General features: G+C 28.4%; 6 protein-coding genes across 6 annotated transcripts; 2 read left to right on the top strand and 4 right to left on the bottom strand.

The window, feature by feature from the left end:
- Positions 1-1357: 1357 nt before the first annotated feature.
- Positions 1358-2012, top strand: OCT59_023461 (uncharacterized protein; the record flags this gene model as incomplete). The annotated part of the gene is made up of 4 exons (XM_066134704.1): positions 1358-1404; positions 1478-1579; positions 1651-1792; positions 1857-2012. 4 exons carry the CDS (start codon positions 1358-1360, stop codon positions 2010-2012), a joined length of 447 nt encoding a protein of 148 aa, XP_065990801.1.
- A 3842-nt stretch (positions 2013-5854) lies between these two features.
- Positions 5855-6076, bottom strand: OCT59_023460 (uncharacterized protein; the record flags this gene model as incomplete). The annotated part of the gene is made up of 1 exon (XM_066134703.1): positions 5855-6076. The coding sequence occupies one exon, from the start codon at positions 6074-6076 to the stop codon at positions 5855-5857; it is 222 nt and encodes a 73-aa protein (XP_065990800.1).
- A 2010-nt stretch (positions 6077-8086) lies between these two features.
- Positions 8087-9594, bottom strand: OCT59_023459 (uncharacterized protein; the record flags this gene model as incomplete). Its single annotated transcript, XM_066134702.1, has 3 exons — positions 8087-8688; positions 8797-9245; positions 9332-9594. The coding sequence occupies 3 exons, from the start codon at positions 9592-9594 to the stop codon at positions 8087-8089; spliced, it is 1314 nt and encodes a 437-aa protein (XP_065990799.1).
- A 2946-nt stretch (positions 9595-12540) lies between these two features.
- On the bottom strand, positions 12541-12792 carry OCT59_023458 (uncharacterized protein; the record flags this gene model as incomplete). Its single annotated transcript, XM_025325508.2, has 1 exon — positions 12541-12792. The coding sequence occupies one exon, from the start codon at positions 12790-12792 to the stop codon at positions 12541-12543; it is 252 nt and encodes an 83-aa protein (XP_025180877.2).
- Positions 12793-16165: 3373 nt separating this feature from the next.
- On the top strand, positions 16166-17533 carry OCT59_023457 (uncharacterized protein; the record flags this gene model as incomplete). The annotated part of the gene is made up of 3 exons (XM_066134701.1): positions 16166-16326; positions 16473-16557; positions 16796-17533. The coding sequence occupies 3 exons, from the start codon at positions 16166-16168 to the stop codon at positions 17531-17533; spliced, it is 984 nt and encodes a 327-aa protein (XP_065990798.1).
- A 1540-nt stretch (positions 17534-19073) lies between these two features.
- Positions 19074-20159, bottom strand: OCT59_023456 (uncharacterized protein; the record flags this gene model as incomplete). Its single annotated transcript, XM_066134700.1, has 4 exons — positions 19074-19345; positions 19429-19787; positions 20049-20082; positions 20156-20159. The coding sequence occupies 4 exons, from the start codon at positions 20157-20159 to the stop codon at positions 19074-19076; spliced, it is 669 nt and encodes a 222-aa protein (XP_065990797.1).
- Positions 20160-20967: the final 808 nt, after the last annotated feature.

Below are 20967 nucleotides of genomic sequence, written 5' to 3'. Positions count from 1 at the left end.
CACGTGATGTGGACGGTCACCAGCCTCTTTCACAAAAACAGATGTCTGTTCGCGTGTGGGTGGTCCGAGCTACCAGTAGTCCACATCCATCGTCGATGTGGTGCTTCTGCTGGCGGTGGCTGCATGTGGTGCATGGATTACTTCCTTCTAAGAAGTATGCTTCGACAGGAGAAGTGTGCATATCCACTCTCTTGGTCTATGCCGCTGTAGTGTCATAATTTTATCAAAATTAAAAGTAGTAAATAGGTCAGTAATTTATTAGGTAATAATAATATTAAACCACCTCGCGCAATATTAATGATCACGTGATGAAGATCATTTCATTATGAAACAAATAGACCCGCATTGTGATAAACATTAATAATAATAGTAAATATGATGTAACATTAAAGGATAGTGAAACATTATAAATTAATAACCCTAAAATAAGTACCCTTAAATTCGTTATATAAAGAGTAACTTTTGAGAGAATTTGAGGGGGATGATTCTGGAAAGGTTATTCTTACATTTATTAATCTTATAATTATTTTCACAATGTAATAATCTTAACCCAATAAATATTATATTTTTATAACCCAAAATTCGTGTCTTATAATTTTTATGTAATAATAAACCAAGCAATGTATTTTATTTAATAAGGTTCTTAATTTTATTTAACATTAATTTAACGTCACTTGCCATGGAAAAGGTGGCAGCTTTTTTTGCATGGCACCACATGCTAATATTATTTCTTCTTTTGATGAACTTCAAAAGGTTTCCAAAACAACTGTAAACCTCCTTTGTGAAGAGTTGTCCAGAAAGGTATATTATATCTTATGAATTGCTTCCTCAAAATTAGTTTTTGACTTGGTTGTCTTTCGTCTTTATCCAGGAAGCAAGGATAGATGATGATGATGTATTTTCAAGTGATAATTACGAAGACTATGAGGACATCTATCAGTGATTGTAAGCATAACTTGTCACTTAATGTATCATAACACAGTCATTAATTTTATATTATCTTTTAGTGTATTTTTGTTCTCCTCACCTTTCAAGATGCAAATACATTGGAGCTAGCTTATCAGGAATCATTTGTTAATCCTATAATTCTGAAGGCATTTTAAGATATGAGCGACAACATCAGTATGTTATTATATATGTAGTTTTGTACATACACAATAATAATCTCTTTATTTATCAAATATTATATTTTCTAGTGAAGAGATAGAGAGCAATTTACGAAAAAGACATTGAAATTAAACAAAAGTCCAAAAGTCTCGTGTAAGCCTTGGGTCAAACCCTGATGGAATCCTAAAGGATATATGTGAATGCATGTGAAATTGAGATTAGTTTTTGGAAGTGGTGGGTAATGTGATGAATGTGGATCTTACCGGATGCTGTGGGGATATGGAAAACTGTTCAAAGGTTTGCAATTATTGGATATTCTTTGCCTTGAAGAATTTATGCAGTAAAGCTCACAGTCTGTTTATCTTTATAGTGATTCAAATATCAATTTTTTATCAACGCCAGCACCACTTAAAACGCAATGCAACAGAAGAATAACTTCTAAATATTCAAAGCTTGGGTGTGCTTGTGTACCGTAAGTAACATTACGTTTGTGTAACAGTTATTGATCAATTATTCATCGTATCTTGCTTTATCATTTTAGAGCGTGAAACAACAATATATTCTGATGCACCATATTAAAGAAGGTCTACACATTGTAGGCACTGTTACGAACTTTACGATTCCAGACAACAAGGACCAGTTGTATGTGATTGATGAGGTGATTGAAAAAGTGTATTTCTCCAAGGTATGAGTCCTGTAATCACTTTATAAAAATGATTGTTGATCTAATTTCATATTTGACATTATAGAGCAGGGTAATGGACTATTACTTAAAATTACAAGATATATCGCGTAAGGTACAGAAATATTCTCCCACCAATGAAAAGCCGCTAGAAGCGTCACCATCCAAAAGGAAATCAGCAAGATTGCAAGAAAGTAGCATTTTGCATTACTCCTTACACTAAATTATTTACCCTGATCAATAAGTTATTGCAGATTTGTAGGATGAGATCATCATGTGCACTAGTTTTCCGCCTTTAAGATTGATTAGTTAAATAATATATGTAATTGTTCTAGATGTATTAATACAAATGAATCACTAATAAAATATTATTTTTAATAGTTTAATAGTTTTTACATCATGCTTTGAGTGTTTGCAACTTAAACTGGCGTATATTATAACGCGTACGTGACGTGAGTGATGGAAGGAAATGTGCGATCCCAGCATAACAAAAATTCACATGATCCTGATCATTCCGTTTCATAACCAGGAGTAAAGGATTTCAAGGATAAGAGCGAGTCCGAAGGTACCTTTTTGTAAGATACCACTATTGATACTTTCATTAGATACAGAAAGTACATAGATGACAGTTGTGATATGTGCAATCATTAAATTTAATGGGTGGGTTTGAAATGTAAATCAAAAACAGATAGGTAAACAGACTGTTTTATATGTTTAATTCCTTGAATGGGTGACTCTTTATTTCAGATTGTTCATTAATTGAACAATCCAAGCTGGAAGATTTCGATAGTAATGCAATGCTACGAAATTTGGTTTGTACTAATAAAATAATAAATAATTTAAATAATTTATTTAATGAATAATAAATTTTGTTTTTCATTTAAGTATAATAAAAAAATTTTAACAGAATAGGTTTACAGATATTAAAATTATTTCCCTCGTTCATATAAATTGTTTTTCAAAGAGATTTTACTTATAAATTGCCCAATATTTTTTTTTTTTTAAAAAAAAAAAAAATTGCTACTCAAACCAAACCTAGACCATGTTTTGGGAGGACATCAATGTTGAGATAGTACATGAGGGGAGGATTTAAACCTGTAACCTCAACATACATCACAAGTATGCTAAAAAAAATTATTGATTACTAATTAATAATCATTGAACATATCGAATTTGCCGCAGCAGCTGATCCGAATCTAAACTAGTATAAAAAAAATAAATTTTATTAAATAAAATAAATTTAATAAACAAATAAGAATAATAAAGAAAATAAGTTTAATAAAAAAAGTTAGTAAAATAAAAAATTTTAATTAATAATTAATCAAAAAAATTCACCTGTATATATCAATGTTACCGCAGCAGTTGATTCTAAGTATAATTACAAAAAACTCCATAACTGTAAGGTTGAATCTAAACTATAAGAAAAATAAATTTATTTAAAAAAAAATGTAATTGATAATTGATTAAAAAAGATATTCACCCGCATATATCAGTAGCAGCCAATCCATTCATCCATAGGTAGGTAACTCAAATTTAAATTACAAAATTGATCCATTTACCCATAACCATAAGACCAACCTAAATTACAAAAAAAATAAACACCTCACCAAATTTGCCGCAGCAGCCTATCCATTCACTAAATCACAAAATATTCACCAATAAATATTTATTAATATTGAAAAAATAGTAATTAATGTAGGATCTGCCAGTTAATTCGATTGATTATCCGGCCGATCCAAGATAATTTAAATTATATTTATTAATAGTTGTTGTTTATTTTATTTTAACAAAGAAAGCACCATTTTTTGTTAATAAAATATTTTTTTTTATTTTTGTCTTTTTACCTTTATAAATAAAAATAAAAAGGCGCATTTTTTACTTTGGATGATAACTGATGACTAATACAATGTAATCGAAAATTTAAAAAATTTTAATAATTTGTAATTTTGTGCACAAATAATATATCGTCACAAAATAACAAATTATACTTTTTTAGGCTATATATATAGAAGATACTAATTTATTCATAGCTAAAATTATTAAGATATCAATTTTTTTAATATTTATAAAAATGCACCCAATAGATGCTGCATGATCCTAACCAAATTTATACCTACTCCTTCCTTTTGGGAATGCATTATAATAAACTATAGCCAATTACGTACAATGACAATATAAATTGAGATCATCTGACAGTTCTGACTTCTGACACCAACAACTATATAGCGTAATAGCGCAATCTGTATATATTGTTAAATTAAAAAATGCAATTCTTTTAACTTATAAAAAACACTTTATTCGAAAATATTAATAAATTACAATATATAATTTCATTTATAAAAAGAGTTTTAATCACACATATATACCTCCACTAGTCCGCAGTATGCAATACCCGTAATATACATATTTTTCTAATATTTTACTATAACCACATTTTTCACAATAATATAAATGATCAAAATGATCAAGAACCATAATATAAACTTTTGTAGTACAATTTTTATAATTGATTTCCTTTTATATATCTTCTTATTATTAAAGTAATAATATAATGGACCATCTTTCTCAATATATCCATTAATACTTAAGCTGAAAAGAAAGTTTTCTATGCACTCCTCACAATCTATTACAAAATCCTCTTAATGTAAATTTAAAAAGAATATCATAAAAATCAATTAAAAACAAATAATAAAATATATAAAGAAAGAAATACTACTTTCAATTATAACGATTACTATTTTCCTTTTCCTTTTGTTTTATTCACTAACTTTTGTCTTAGGCTATCGTCGTTTTTAAGGGGATCTGCATCTCAAACATTTAATTTGATCGTCTAATTTTACTTGATTGTAAAAGTAGTGTCACATGGTTGAGATAAAAATTATAACTACTCCAAGAGCACCGTAACCAAAAAGTTACAGCCATGTGATATTTTTGTACTACAAAACAAAAAGTCCAATCAAAAACATCTCATTTAACTTGTTATTTTGGTTTTGTTTATCGAATTCTCTCATTAATAATTGTTAACAGATATGCTTTCATGACAGCGAGAACAACTTTTCTTAACTCCTTTCCTTTTTTACTAAGAAAAAAACTTGTTGTTTTGCTTTGAGAGCAACGAATACAAGTATATACTTCTTCCATTATTAAATGAAGAAAATATATTGACAGTATTTTTATTGTAACTTTAGAACTTGGTGAATAAAAAAAAAAGATTATCTATATATTCTTAATTTTTAATTTTTATCGGCAAAGTCATTGAATAGGGGGGGTGTCTTTGATTGGACGTTTTGTACAAACAAATTATCACGTGACTGTAACTTTTAATTACGAGTAATTTAAAATTATTTAAACTTAATAAATATCGACAAAATTAATATTTTAGGACAATTTCGGTTAATTTAATATTATTGGAGCATCAATACTATTATACTGACTAAAAAAGATAAATTATTTGGTTCTGTGTTTTATATTTGGTTTCATTCAGCTAGCAAGTTATATCATTAGGCTATATTATTTAAATGAAAATTTGGATCTGAAGAAAGTTCAGGATTTTGAGCAATACCCTATTTAAGTATACGTTCCCAAACTTGAATATCACTTATTTGAAAATTATCATGTTGAATAAGAGAAATCAAACAATTTTTTGAAAGAGAAATAAAATCGATTGAATTAAAAATTTTTTCTGGTTCTTTAGACATCAATTCAGTACAAAAATTTCGTAATTCCATGAAAGAATTATTTTTAAAACTTGTTTTATATATCAAGTTAAAATTTTGTTCCATCCAATCCTGTTTTCAATCAAAAATAATTGTAGATGAGTAATTAATTCTTGAAGACAAAATCACTGGAAGCAATCAAAATTTCAATAATATCCAAAGTATCATATTCTTCCAAAGAAAGTCTTCTTCCATAGATGTATCTAAAATAAAAATATTTGAATTTTTCCGTAAGCATGTAAATATATATATATATATGTATATTTGAAAAAAAAAGTCGTCATAATTTATTAATTCCAATTCTCACCTTAATATCATTTGAAAAATTTTAGGTAAAATATTTGGTAATTTAATGTGTCAAAGTTCCATTATCCCTCTTTTCATTAACGCTGGTTGATAAAATTCTTCGCAAATGAAAAGAACGATAATTTAAAATAACCATGTGAGTACGGAAAATTTTCACGTAAGGTTCATTACCAACTTCAATATTAATATCATAAAATTCATTATCTTCTAAAATTTCAAGTAAATTATGAGATAATTTTGGTAAAAATTTATTATCATACATCATTTTCGAATTTCGTATTTTTCAGAGAAACGAAGAATAAAAAAAAAATACAGAATATTTGTTGAACTAAATAAATGTTTGATTATTGATTTACTTGGCAATTTTAGACCGAAAAAAAAACACAGAAAGGCATAATCATGCGATTTATTTACGAATAATTACTCTGACTCTCAGTTGGAGATCGGTCGATCCTTTGACCAAAAATTTCGCTAAAGAACTTTATTAGAAAAACTTTTTTGGACTAGTTAACATTACTAAATAATTAAATTTTGAATTCTCCGACGTGAGTTACAAATAGAAAATAAGTCACAATACTCGTTTCAAAACTAAAATTGCAAAAAAATATAGATAATATAAAAAGAACACAAACCGACACTGAGATAGCAGAAGAAACTTACTCAGTTCATACATCATCTTCTAAAGATAATTCTGAACAACGACCTAGTAAAATTAGAGCTGTTCATATAAAAGATGATATGGAAAAAATAGATAATATTTTTCCTTCAGATAATATGGATACTGACGAAAATCCTCTTCCTCAACATGTACTTTCTTCCGGATTTGAAATCACGTGATACTATTAATCAACAACATCAATTATCATTGATCATCCACCTACTATTATGAATATAACCTCTTTTTCGTTGGAAATAGGATTTCACCGACATCCCAACGATCAGAATCCTGTTACAACACAATCCCGAGCTCACAATCCCCCAGTAAAAAAAGACGATCCGTTTTTTATATTCCATCTTTATTCCATAAAAGGCTCATATTTCCGGAATTAATAACCTTATATCATGGAACTTATCGAATTATTTACATTTTCCGTGAATAGATCCCTGAAAGGCGCATTTTTACGGAGTTTTTACAGAGATACCGGATAAAATTTTTATAGGTCCTGACAAATCATAATCCAAAAAATTAAACCACATTGTTCCTGACATTCATTATCACAAAACATATTATCCTCCTGACAATTACATTATAATGACGTAATATTTAGTATTTAAAAGTGGATTTACGTAGTTTTGGGATTTAAGTTAATTTTCGGGATTATGATTTGTCAGGAATTGTGAGCGTCAGGTTTGTAAATCTTTAGTTTCACGGAAGTGCTATTATCAAAGCTTATTTAAAGATTAATTCTTGGAGACTAATTTCCACTAGCAAAGATTTCGAAGTATCCTATTAGAGCCATGACATATATTAGCTAATGCAAAATCTTACGTGACACAAAATTAAACATTTTATTGGTTAAATTAAATATTATTGGCTAAAAAAAATCTTACCTGGGGGTGGAGGGGTAAAGCTCTTTCATAGTTATGAAACTAATATTAGCTAAGATATGTTCACTGCCCTTACCTTATAATTATTATTATTATTATTATTTTTTAAAAAAAAACTTATCTCAATATCATTCAGTTAGGTATAATATTTGGTAAACTGATAAGAAAGTTTTCGCAAATAAGTAGAATGATAATTTAAAATAACCACACGAACACGAAATATTTTGTTTTGGTACCTTCAGTAAGTGTAGAATTGAGAAATCTTTCGACCGAAGGTTGGTCACGTAATTTATCTAACTCGACACATTTCTAGACACAGCAAAATGTTCTTACTTAAACACTCACAAGAGTTCTGGAAAAAAGATAAAAAAGGTAAATCCATTTATTTGTTAAAGAGAACCAGAAAATTATCATCATTTACTGTATGAAATAATTTTTCACAACGAGGAATAACTTTAGACATTACATTTTGGAATACTAAATCAGTTAAACCAATTATCAATTCATACATTTAACATTATTATAAGAACAAATTTATTCAACTTTTCCTACGATTAATAACAATTGGTTTATTCTTTGAAAAGTAGAATTTTATTAAACAAAAGAAGCCTGGAAAAAAATCTTTTTTTCTATTTGATCTGAATAATTTACTTAATCCGTAATAACTAATAATTATATATATATATCAGGAGGAATACACTAGGATCCTTAATTATTAAAATATTAATCATTCTTTCAAAATTTGAAATATTTCATATTCTTCTACGGAAAAATGGTCTTTAGTTTCTCTAATTAATTTGTCATAATATCCAGAATAATAACAACAACTCCTATCATAGCCATATTTTCCATATAAAAAAAAGTCACCACAACCAAATAACGGACCGCCATCAATGTGATTATATATAGCATAAATTTCATTCTTTACACGACTTAAAACATAATTTTCAATATTTTCTTTATTCTTAAAAGAGAATATAAAACTATCTTTAGTAGTGCCAAATACATCATGATTAGATTCCCATACAATCGGATTATATCCTCCAAGAATTTCATTACTATCTTTCACTTTAATAATTGATACAGTACGAGGTTTATTATCACAGATCTCATGAAATTTACGGAATGAAAATCCGTCACGAGATCCACGAAGGATTAATTTAAATCCGTACAAATTTTTGATTTTATCGGTAATTTCTAATTTATCAATCCATTTCGAGATTAATTCAGCATGTTGGAATGTAATAATTCTTGAGTCAATACTTTTTGTATTAATTTCTTTTGTTATCGTCTTTGGTTCCGGTTTGTTATTTGGTTGAATTATAAAATCTTTAATTAATTTATCTCGTAATTCTTTGGATAAGATTTTTTTATATGGATATACTTTATCCACAAATTCATTTGGAGTTAAATTATAGAATTTAATTAAAGGAATACATCGCTGTAAAGTATTCTTTAAAGTATTAAAATCATCTTTTAAATAACTTAAAGGATCTGAAGAAAGTTCAGGATTTTGAGCAATGCCCCATTTAAGTATACGTTCCCAAACTTGAATATCACTCATTTGAAAATTATCATGTTGAATAAGAGAAACCAAGCAATTTTCTGAAAGAGAAATAAAATCGATTGAATTAAAAATTTTTTCTGGTTCTTTAGACATCAATTCAGTACAAAAATTTCGTAATTCCAAGAAAGAATTATTTTCAAAACTTGTTTTATATATCAAGTTAAAATTTTGCTCCATCCAATCCTTTTTGTTTTCAATCAAAAATAATTGTAGATGAGTAATTAATTCTTGAAGATTAAGTTCACTAGAAGCAACCAAAATTTTAATAATATCCGAAGTATCATATTCTTCCAAAGAAAGTCTTCCTCCATAGATGTATCTATTTGAATTTTTTTCGTAAGCATATAAACATATATTTTCTTTTTTGAAAGAAAAAGTCGTGATAATTATTATTCCAACTCTCACCTCAATATCATTTGAAAAATTTCAGGTAAAATATTTGGTAATTTAATATGTGTCAAAGTTCCATTATCCCTCTTTTCATTAACGCTGGTTGATAAAATTTTTCGCAAATAAGGAGAACGATAATTTAGAATGACCATGTGAGCACGGAAAATTTTCACGTAAGGGTCATTACCAACTTCAATGGTAATATCATAAAATTCATTTTCTTCTAAAATTTCAAGTATATTTTGAGATAATTTTGGTAAAAATTTATTATCATACATTATTTTCGAATTTCGTATTGAATAAAAAAAAAATACAGAATATTTGTTGAACTAAATAAGTATTCTATCAAAAAATTTATTTGGTAATTAAAAAACATCCGAAAGTCTAATCACGTGATTAATTTACGAGTTTGGAAGCAATAGTATTTCTTGTCTTTACTGTAATAGTGACGACCAAAAAGAAGCCAAGGCGAGGTGCTGCACTAACAAAAGTTGACGGAAAGTACATACAAAGGACTAGGAATAATCAGACAAGATACACTTTTCGATAGTGGAGGTCTTTATTCTGCGCTTTGGATATTTCGGTTTCTTGGGAATTTTCGTTTTCCGGCCGGCGCAGCAAAAATTTCAGCACGCGATTGGAATCCCAAAATGGCAAAAATGGCAACGGAAGATTTTTGAGGAACGAATTAGATCTCCGGAAAATGGGGTGATTTGATGTGATCAAAATAGCCCTGTTCATTTCCGGTCGGTCGGTCAGATTTAAGTTAATTTTGATTGGGCTGATCAGTTTGTACAACGCAACCATTTTCTGAACTTTTAGCCCATTTTTTTTTTGGGGTTTTTTTGTCGAACGCCAAAATAACCAACCAAAATTAGATAATTTCTGTTTAGGTGACATTTAAGAAAAAATATATATCAATAGAAGGAGTTCGAACTAAATTTCAATCTAAAGCAGTTCAATTTGCGATCGAAAATAAAAAAATTTTATTGGATAATTTTTGTACAACAAAATCCGACTGAAAAATGCAACCGACCGGAAATGAACAGGGCTAATATATCCAATGCCACTCTTTTTTCAATTAAACATCAGATAAAACTTATTTTCCAATAATAGATTCTAGTACGACCATTAATTAATAATGTAAAGGGCCATTGAGGAGTTTAGTTACTAAATTTCGGCGGATCGTCAAATAGCGGTCGCACGTGAGATCACGTTTATGACGTACCAACTACATTGGATTTGTTGAAAGATATCCTTCAACTTATCACCGTAATCTAAAAAAAATTCTATAAATAACACCGACGTATCCCATTCTTAAATTTATCTTCTTTTTGTGTCAGATATATCAACACCATATTTGAACTGTTTTTTGATTGAGAATTATAATTTTAGTTATGGAAAATGTGTGCTCGAGGAAGATTCGACACTTTTTGTCGCAACATTCAAATCGGAAGAGGATTTAAGAGTAGTTTGGAAATAAAGTGTGACTGAAGAAGGTGTAGAAGGGGTAAATCAAGTCACATTAAGTTTACTTCGCGAAAGATTCAATCGTCAAGAAAGGAACAGACGATACATCCGGTTCCTAAACAAAACATTACGAAGGAGGTTACGAAGGAGGCTAGTGCGAAAGAGATTAAAGATGCGTTAAAGAATTAGATGAATCCTTTTTTCAAGAAGAGTAGCCAGAATGAAGCGATTGCCATCGATGAGAACGAGAGCGCCACAATTGGGAAATGGATTACCGAAGGGAATAACATGAATCAAGGAAGACTATCGTGAATTTACCTGCAAAAAGTGGTTGCTCTTCGATAAATTTGAATAAAGAAATTGCGCATGTTTTAGGAGATGAGTTGGATGAAGAGGAAGTGGTTAATACGGTTGAAAGGTATAGAAAATATGTGTAGATAAACGGAGGAGTTTTAAATTTGTGATTGTGGAGTAAGATCCTGCTTGAACGAGAGTTGTTCTCATGCGTCTTTTCCTAAAAAGTGATAAAATATTGTGAAAATGTCGAAACTAAGAAAAAGGCCCAAATTACTCCTTCGTGGGAATGAATTCATGAGTTTGATAGAATCAAGTGCGCCTGAAAAGGTAATTTCTGATACCAACAAGAGCACAAAAGATACAGAGAGTAGTGTAGGTAGTATAAGTAATAAGACTAGAAAACTTCTCAAAGGATAGTTTTTTTTGTTTTATCTCAGTATAGGTTTCTAAATAGGAATCATCCTTTTTGTGTCATTTTATTGTATACTATATATATATTTTCATACGTATACGTCATTTAGTCAAACTTTTTGTATGCTCGATAGGCGTTCAATAAAAATAAAACCTTATTCTTGAAAGAGAATATAGAACTATCTTTAGTAATGCCAAATACATCATGATTAGAAAATCGGATAGTAGCTTTCACTATAGATCATCACAGATCTTATGAAATTCACGAGATGAAAATCCATCACGAGATCCACGAAGAATTGATTTGAATTCGTACAAAATTTTCACTTTGTCGGTAATTTCTAATTTATCAATTCACTTCGAGATTAATTCAACATGTTGTAATGTAATAATTCTTGAATCAATAATTTTGAACTAATTTCTTTTGTTACTATCTTTGGTTCCGGTTTGATATTTGTTTGAATTAATTTACCTCGTAATTCTTCGGGTATGATTTTTTATGTGGATATACTTTATCAACAGATTCATTTGGAGTTAAATTATAGAATTTAATTAAAGGAATAAATTGTTGTAAAGTATTCTTTATTAAAGTATTGAAATCATCTTTTGAATAACTTGAAAGATCCGAAGAAAGTTCAGAATTTTGAGCAATACCCATTTAAGTACATGTTACCAAATTGAACATCACTTCATTTAAAAGTTGTCATTTTGAATAAGAGAAATCAAACAATTTTCTGAAAGTGAAATAAAATCAATCAAATTAGAAAATTTTTTCTGTTCTTTAGACATTAATTCAGTGCAATAATTTTGTAATTTCAAAAGAATTATTCTCAAAACTTGTTTTATATCAAGTTAAGATTTTGTTCCATTCAATCCTTTTTGTTTTCAATCAAAAATAATTATAAATGAGTAATTAATTCTTGAAGGCTAAGTCTACTGGAAGAAATCAATATTTTAATAATATTCGAGTATCATATTCTTTTGAAGAAAGCCTTCCTCAATAGATGTATCTAAATTGAAAAGAAAGAAAAAGTCGTCATAATTTATTATTTCAATTTTCTTCTCACCTTGAAAAATTCCGGATAAAATAAAGTTCCATCATCTTTCTTTTTATTAACGTTAGTTGATAAAATTCTTCGCAAATGAGGAGAACGATAATTTAAAATGACCATGCAAGCACGGAAAATTTTCACGTAAAGGTCATTAACAACTTCAATGGTAATATCATAAAATTCATTATCTTCTAAAATTTCAAGTAAACTTTGAGATAATTTTGGTAAAAATTTATTATCATACATTATTTTCGAATTTCGTATTTTTCAGAGAAACGAAGAATAAAAATAAAAAATACAGAATATTTGTTAAATATATTCGATTGGTTATTTCGGACCGAAAAAACACCGAAAGGCATAATCACGTGATTTATTTACGAAATAATCACTCTGGCTCTAAACTTTTTCATCAGTTATTGGATTTACTATTAGGTCTTTACAAATTTCTATAAGTTCAATATTTATCATTTACTAATTTATTATAGGATAAATAAAATTATCTAGATCCATTTTTTGCAGTCGTAATAATATTCGGCTTCTTATTTCTTAATATCTTTTGGATTTTCTTCGATTTTGCAGCCAAAGATGCTTCTATTCATTTTTCCTACTTTTATTTTGTTTCTGCTTCTTGTTTTTAATAACATTCTTTCTAGGTCTTTTTTTAGGTTCTAAAGATGCATTTTATTTTTTCTTTTTCTTTTTATTTCTTATATTTAACTACAAATCAAGCTCAAAGCCTGTGCATAAGTATGTAAAATGAATACATGATAGATCGGCAAAAGTATCTTGAAATAATTATCATTATAAATTTCACTACCATAAATAAAGCAATTTTTTACATATCGAGTGATTTTTATAATTAGCTTCATTATACTGTGGTGACTCTTACTGCTGATCATGACCACATCACTACAAGACTATAAACTTTATTTTCTCGTTATTTTAACTAACAAACATTCATTTTTATTCAAAATTCGATTTTTTGACAAATTCACTCTTAATTCATAAGTTTAGAAAGATTTTTTTTTTTCTTCTTGGGAAGGGTTTTTAACATTTTTAGAACTTCATAACGGTTGATCCAGCTCCTAATAACTGCAGTTTTCGAATTTTGATACACTTAAAATGACTCAAACGGTCTTCTGGTAATCCTAGAGACGGGGTTGATCTAAAACGTCAGCATTTTGGAAGTCAATTAAGTTTTTTGGTTGGATAGAAGGTAATATTTTGAAGGAAGAGTTTGTTTGGTAAAAGGATATTCAGGAAAGTGTATTGGATAGAAGTGATTAGAGGTGAATAGCTTTTTCTGGTGATGTTGTTTTACCCATACCTTTTCTTTTTTCCTTTGGTTGTTTTTTTTTTGTTTTCTTGGATTTTTGATAGTTTATTTGACACGGTCAAGATATTTAAATGTCGAGTTATCGACTTATCGACTTATCGTGGTAATTGGAGGGATCACGTGACAGAGACCGCGGTTTGAAGATAAAGGAGGAAAATTTAAATCGGTCATTAAAGAAAACTATTAGGAGACCGTAGATTTCGTCAAAGGAAGGTTTTACCTTGGTTTACTGGGGTATAGTAAGTATATAATTAAACAAAGTCCTAGATAGATTTCATACAAGCTTCATATGCATGGCACTGGCTTGCGATCTTGCGTTTCCCTGTATGTAATCTAAGTAGCAGTTATTTATTATTTTGGATGAATATGTGCTTTTGTACCTGAGATTAACAAATCGTGTACCTGATGGTGGGTAATAAAGGATAATTACATATTATTTAAATCTGAATTATCATTTATAAATGAATTTTATCTGATTAAATGATTAATAAAGTCAGGATGATAACGAAAAAGATTATTTAAATAATTACATATCATTTGGCTTAAAATATTGGATAATTAACGAAATGAATAAAAAAATTTCCTTTATTGCTATGTACATACTGTAAATATTAAAATCTATTGATATAATCACTTTATTAATTAAAGCATGAACTAATCCATATCGAATATCAGACATAATGTAAAATGTTTAAATTATGGAAAAAAAAAATTAATTTATGTAATTTTAAAAAAAATATAGGAGCGGGAGTTTTCGTCCCGGTTTATGTATTACCAAAAATGTTGAAATGTTGTGTAGACTATCATGTGACCATAAATACAAAATGAACAACGACGACTAAATAATTTAACGATAATCATAATTTTTCTATTTTGAATAACTTTAGTGAAATTACATTTTTAAAATTTATTTAAATTTAGATTGCAATTCTCATTTTAAATTTTTATATAGGACAAAAAAATATAATTTTAAATCACGTGATAATATGATAGGTAAATACTAGTCAGATTATTTAACGACGGAAAGGAATTCTTTTCTCATAAAAATCAATTTATATAATTTGTTAAATAAAAATTTTTTTACCTATCTTACAACTATGTAAGCTGCCTTATTATTTTATTGATCATTTACGATTTTTTATTTTTATATAAATAACGTGACGAAATAATAATTAATATTATCAGTTATCCTCATAAGTTCATGCAGATTTTACATAATTGTTATTTAAGTCTGTTATCTCATGAAAATAATCAATGTTAAAATTAAATTTTATATAATAAAGCAATTAATAATTTCATTATATTAAGTCACGTGATAAAAAATTTTATTATAAAAAAAAAATCATGAATTTTTGTAAAAAAGACCCAAGAATCTAATTTTTTTTTTTGCCCGGCCTTATTTGAGGTTTTTACTGAATCATCATATTATCATGTAAACCATGTTGCCTTTTGACCAAAAACGAAAAGATTATTTTAAGAAATTTAAAGATTTTGTTTTTTTATGAGCGCCAAGAAGAGAAATTTCAAAAGTATTATTATTATTTTTTAGGGATTTTTTCTTTATTCTTCAGCCCTAAGAAATGCACGTGTGTACAATAAACAAATTTTATTCGTTACTCCTAAGATCTATAAAACAATAATTTGATTGCGCAATAAATAGTTAGTACTGGGTTCTCCTTCTTTTTTTATCTTCTTATTTAAGTAAATACCCCAGAAAATTACAACCGTTTAATGTGATATGATTTCATGTTTTATTTCAATCATGTGTGAGTATGTATTTTACAAACAATTACAAATTTATAACCAAAGATGTTATAATTGATTTCTAAATATATCACTGTGCATATTTGATTATTTTTTTAGTGTGTGTAACCTTATTAAAAGAGTCTTAAAAAGGTCAAATGGATAAATAATATTGATATATTTTATTTATTTATTTATTTATTCAACTCTTATATTTATATAAAGGTACTTTGATATTCTTTTTTGAAACTTTATACGGAAAAATTTTCATTGTTGTATCATCACAATGTAATTTTTTTTCTTAAAGCCTTATTACCTTATATATTTTTAAGTTTGAGTAGATCAAAAGCACTGTGTTTAAACTATTGGCTTCTATTAAATGCAAATTATGCATTCAAATTAAAAACTGAATTAAGTTTGAGGCCAATCATATATCAAGTACAGACACGTTTTAATGGATTATTTTCTATATAATGTTAAATCTTGAATAAAACTTTCCTTGTGCAACGAAATTTTCCTTATTTCTCCTTCCCTTTCGAAATGAGTGACCGATCGTTGCCCCAACGTTTCAGTTTACCTTTACCAAAACCTATTAACGGTTCCTTTTCGTCTTTCAAATATAATGAATCTCCAATAAATAACTGTATTCCTAACCCTCAACTTTCTCAAGCATCATCATTAGATATCATTTTTTGTCGTAAGTTATTTTGTTTATAATTTATCCGTAAAAGTAGAGCTTCATTTACAATTGCGCGATATTAAAGAAACAATTACATAAATACTTTTTTTTTTTGTAACCAATTCCCTTAACGTAATCTTTTCATTTTTGTTTTGTATACTTGCATAGAACAACAAACTCTAAATTGCAACCTATCGGAAAACCAATGCCGAATCGACGCGGTGGAAAACCATTGGCGACTATACCTTTGGATGTGAGTGTTGTGTTTTTTTTTACGCGACAAGATTGCAATATGAATTTAAAGTATGTGACTGTTATTGAGCACCCTTTTTTGCATATAATGCTGGTCAAATTCGATGATACCCGTTTTCAGGGTGCTTAATAACAGCCAAGTACGTTAATTTATTTTCCCGTATACATACTTCCTAAACGATTCTCATTTTTTGAGTATCTATTCCTTATTTCTTACCTTTTTTTTTTCATCCAATTAGAAAAAGCACGTTCAGAACCTAACCAACCAAAGAACATTTCGTCAAAGTAAGAAAAACTATATAAGAAGTTTAGAGTTAAGAACTTCAAATCTTGAAGTGCTTTATACTTCGGCAAAGAACGAAATCAAAACTTTAAATGATAGGATAGCAATGTTAGAGAAAAGGCTTGCTTCTTCTAGATTAATAAGAAGTGAAGCTATAAAAAATGTTGATAATAGAGATCCAAACACACATTATGGTGGGATTGTTAATTTAGCAATGTATCAAACCATAATTGATAATCACACAATTTATGATGAAAACAAAGACGGACCTTGTGACGTTATTATGAACGATGTAAGTCAAATAGATCTTAATGACATCAATAATTCATTCACGTCATCGTTAAGAACAGCATCTTCATCTAATGCAATTTATATTTGTGCATCAAATGATTATTCAACAACTACTTCAAATGATATATCATTACAGCAAATGCGTGTCCCAATTACTACTTCGGATGAACGAATATGGATAGCGTCTACAAGTCCAACCACAACTTCCCCATTATATCCAACATTTGTCGCAAGCAATCCGTCTCAAAATATACGCAAAAATGGACCTACTTTCCCACCATCTCAAGCCATTGAGCCACAATGGATTCAACCTTATTTTTCCCAAACGTCAACTGTTATAACATCAAATCATCATCCTTTAAATTTAAAATGGATTTTAAGTGATGCTCCGAATGAGGAATAAAGTCTCGGTGTACGGGGACTTTTTTTTTTGTTTATTGGATAATTTATTCTCCTAGTTAACATTTTTAAAATTTTTTTAATTTGAGTTTTAATGACAAGATTTAATTTTTCATCTTAAATTTTATTAAATAGATTAATTCGTAATCCGTGAGTCAACTGCAAAAAATTCGCAAATTTATGTCGATCATTAGTAATTTTTTCCGATACCCTATTTTCATTTCTTAAAAGTAATGCTCTTTATGTAAACTCATTCGACACCAACATATTTTAATGCATAATATTTATCCCAAAGTTACAAATAGTTTGATTTTTACAATAAATTTTTCACATAATTTTTTACTTTTATTTGACGTCACGCCAGATTCCCATTTTCTGCAGATCTTTTGCAGTTGAATTAAATAGGAATAAAAATGTATTTTATCAGTTATTATAAGAAACAAGAACAACCTATAAATTTACACACAAATATACAGAACACTCTTGTGCCACTTTGAGGAAAAAGTATCTTACAACTATGTGAGATGTCTTATTATTATATTGATCATTTACGATTTTTTATTTTTATATAAATAACGTGACGAAATAATTGACTTTTGAATTACGTAATATTAATTAATATTAATGTATGGGTATGTATTTTTTTTGGCTAATTTTGAAATGAGAATAATTAATGTTAGTTTAATTGACATTCCCATTTGAATAAGTAGAATCTAGAGTAAATTATTTTATCCTTTGTAATTCTTACAATGATTTAAATAAAAATCTGTTGGTAAATTTGGATCAAATGTTTTCATGATTATAATAAATTTTACGATAAATGATGAAATAGTAAATTGTAATTTGAATTTTAACATGAGTATTAAATTATCTACGCATTTAATTTGCTAATGGTCCAATATTTTTAATCATAAAAATTATAAATTAAAAAATATTTCCATTGTTTAAATACTTTTATTTTTATTTTTATTTTATTTTTATTTTTGAAATGTATTATGGAACGAGGCCTTAACGAAGGCACTACATACACCACCGTACGCGTTTAAACCCACCTCCTCCCAAGAAGAAGAAATCGCCTCGCCTGTTATTGATAAAACAATACTAGGTATAGCCAGCACTGTCTAAAACTGAACGCAAAGAAAAAAAAAGAAGAAAAGAAATTATATCAATTAAGAAAAAGAGAAAAGGTTTTGATGATCCGTATTTTTCTTTCGACCAAAAGGCCGCCATCTGTAAATACTGTCAGAGATGGAGTGGTTCACACTATTCAAAATTGTTTTGTGTTGTGGGTTGAAGTAACAAATGATGTAGACTAATATTAAAAAAGCTACAGCTACAGCCTACAGGTAAAAGGGTATCTAGACTCATTACAAAATAATACAAAAAGAGAAATATAGTAAAAAAAAAACTATAAGTCCAAACAACTAGGAGTCTCCAGGGTAACAGTTGATGAACAAGGGCGTCAGATCTAGCTTGCCATAGTACTAACATCACGCTTATTCGGGCGTGATTCAATTGATTCGGTATCATCAGATGTATCGCCTTTATAGCGATATTGAGGTAAGATTGGGGTTGATGAATGTCGAAAAAGAGAATTCCGATACGAATTCTTCATATGCCGATTCCAATTTGGCTAATTTGGCAGGGTCTTTGATCTTTTTGCGTTTGTTGGTGAACGAGGTCATGCGTGTGTGATAAATGTCATGAAATTTAGTGAGGTCGTTAGTTAAACCCTGACGTTCTTCTAATTTGTTGAGGGAAGTGCCGAGCCATTTGGCTTGATGTTGTCGTGCTAAACGTATGCTTTTCTGTTTAACTTCGCCATCATGACGTTTTTTATGTCTCCGTAATTCTGCAAGATATCGTTTGCTGCCAGGTATTAAAGGAACGCGCCCTTACGTCTGTGCTGTTTGTTTGATAACTTCGAATCCGTTGAAAGTAAGGGACCTTCAGGTATGAAGGGTTTTAATTCCTCCGGAATATCAGAAGCGTGACTATTGTCAAAATCCACGTCAACAGGAGGTATGTTGACAGCGATTTGGTCATGTATTGAGACCAAAGGGGTCGAAGGACCATCCAATTTCGGTAATTCCATATTATCGGAAGTCGTGAGAGGCGTAGCAGGTGTGGTTACGGTAGTAACAAGAGGAGTAGTATCGGTAGGGTTATTTATCAAGACTAGTGAAGGTGATGGTTGATTAACTATGGGAATATGCTTCGCAGTACTTGATTCAACACCAGCGATAATTCTGCCTTTGCTGTGGGAGTGAGGGAAAAATAGGAACCGAAAATGTATAATCTTGTTGTTTAGGAAATAAAAATTTCTTTTTATATAGTAAATGTTTAATAGGTTTGTTGACAAAATTTGTTTAAATACAGTATTTATATCAATTGACCAAAATATTCGTGATCATATCACGTGATTGGGTCAGTAATTTCGGCCCGCATTATGATTGTTTATTCGCATTAATTTGATCGATCATTAATTTTTATAAGTTTAGTTCTTCCGTTTTACTTACTTTGTATTATTGAAAGGGTTAATTTTATTACATCCTTTTAATAGTCAAAATAAACAAAATTCAACAAACAAATCATACCAACATAAAAATTTTAGCTGTTAATTTACTCATACCTCTACGACTTATTTATTGTAAGCTTCATTAACTCAGTACTAAACTTCCCACTCCATACATAAAATAATTTATTTGCAAGAATTTAATATTATCGTAAAAGTTAAATTATTATTTAATGAGTAACAGGTAAGTTATAACAATAATGAAAACAATGAAATATTGAATTATTTAAATTACAAACTAAGAACCTTGTAAAAAATTTTACTTACTCTATACTTAGTGTTTAAATAATTCAAAATAAAAAAAAAAGTAAAACAGAATATATTCTGGCAAATATTAAGTAATTTAAAATCCATCTAAATAAATAAATATAAAATACGAACAAGAAGTGATTGGACCCGAAAAACAAGAACAAGAACAAGTAAAAAATTTGGATGCTAAAGAAGATGAACGTAAATTCATTTTTCATCATGTTAATTCCGATGAATTGCTTATTCCAAAAAATCAAAATGGGTATTCAAAAATTTCTATTTCATGCCTTTTAAATTATGATAACTAACTTGTGAAAAAAATTAGTCAGGATTAAGATAATTTCTTTGTATATAATTATACAAATGGGAAAATTATGATATTTGTAATTTATGCCTTTTATTTATTGAAGCTTTATGTCGTATTTTCTTACCCTTGTTTGTTTTTGAATTATATATATACTTTATTTTATTTGATATTATTTATGATATTTATGTTATTCAAGAATATTCATATATTATGTTTTATGTTATTTACGCTATTTATTATTTCGTTATGGGAATTATATATATATATGTATTATTTTTGCATTTTTTATGAAAATATAAATAAAACT

This window comes from Rhizophagus irregularis, chromosome 4 (genome assembly GCF_026210795.1).
Source record: "Rhizophagus irregularis chromosome 4, complete sequence".
Lineage (NCBI taxonomy): Eukaryota > Fungi > Glomeromycota > Glomeromycetes > Glomerales > Glomeraceae > Rhizophagus > Rhizophagus irregularis.
This window is presented reverse-complemented; position numbering and strand designations above follow the sequence as displayed.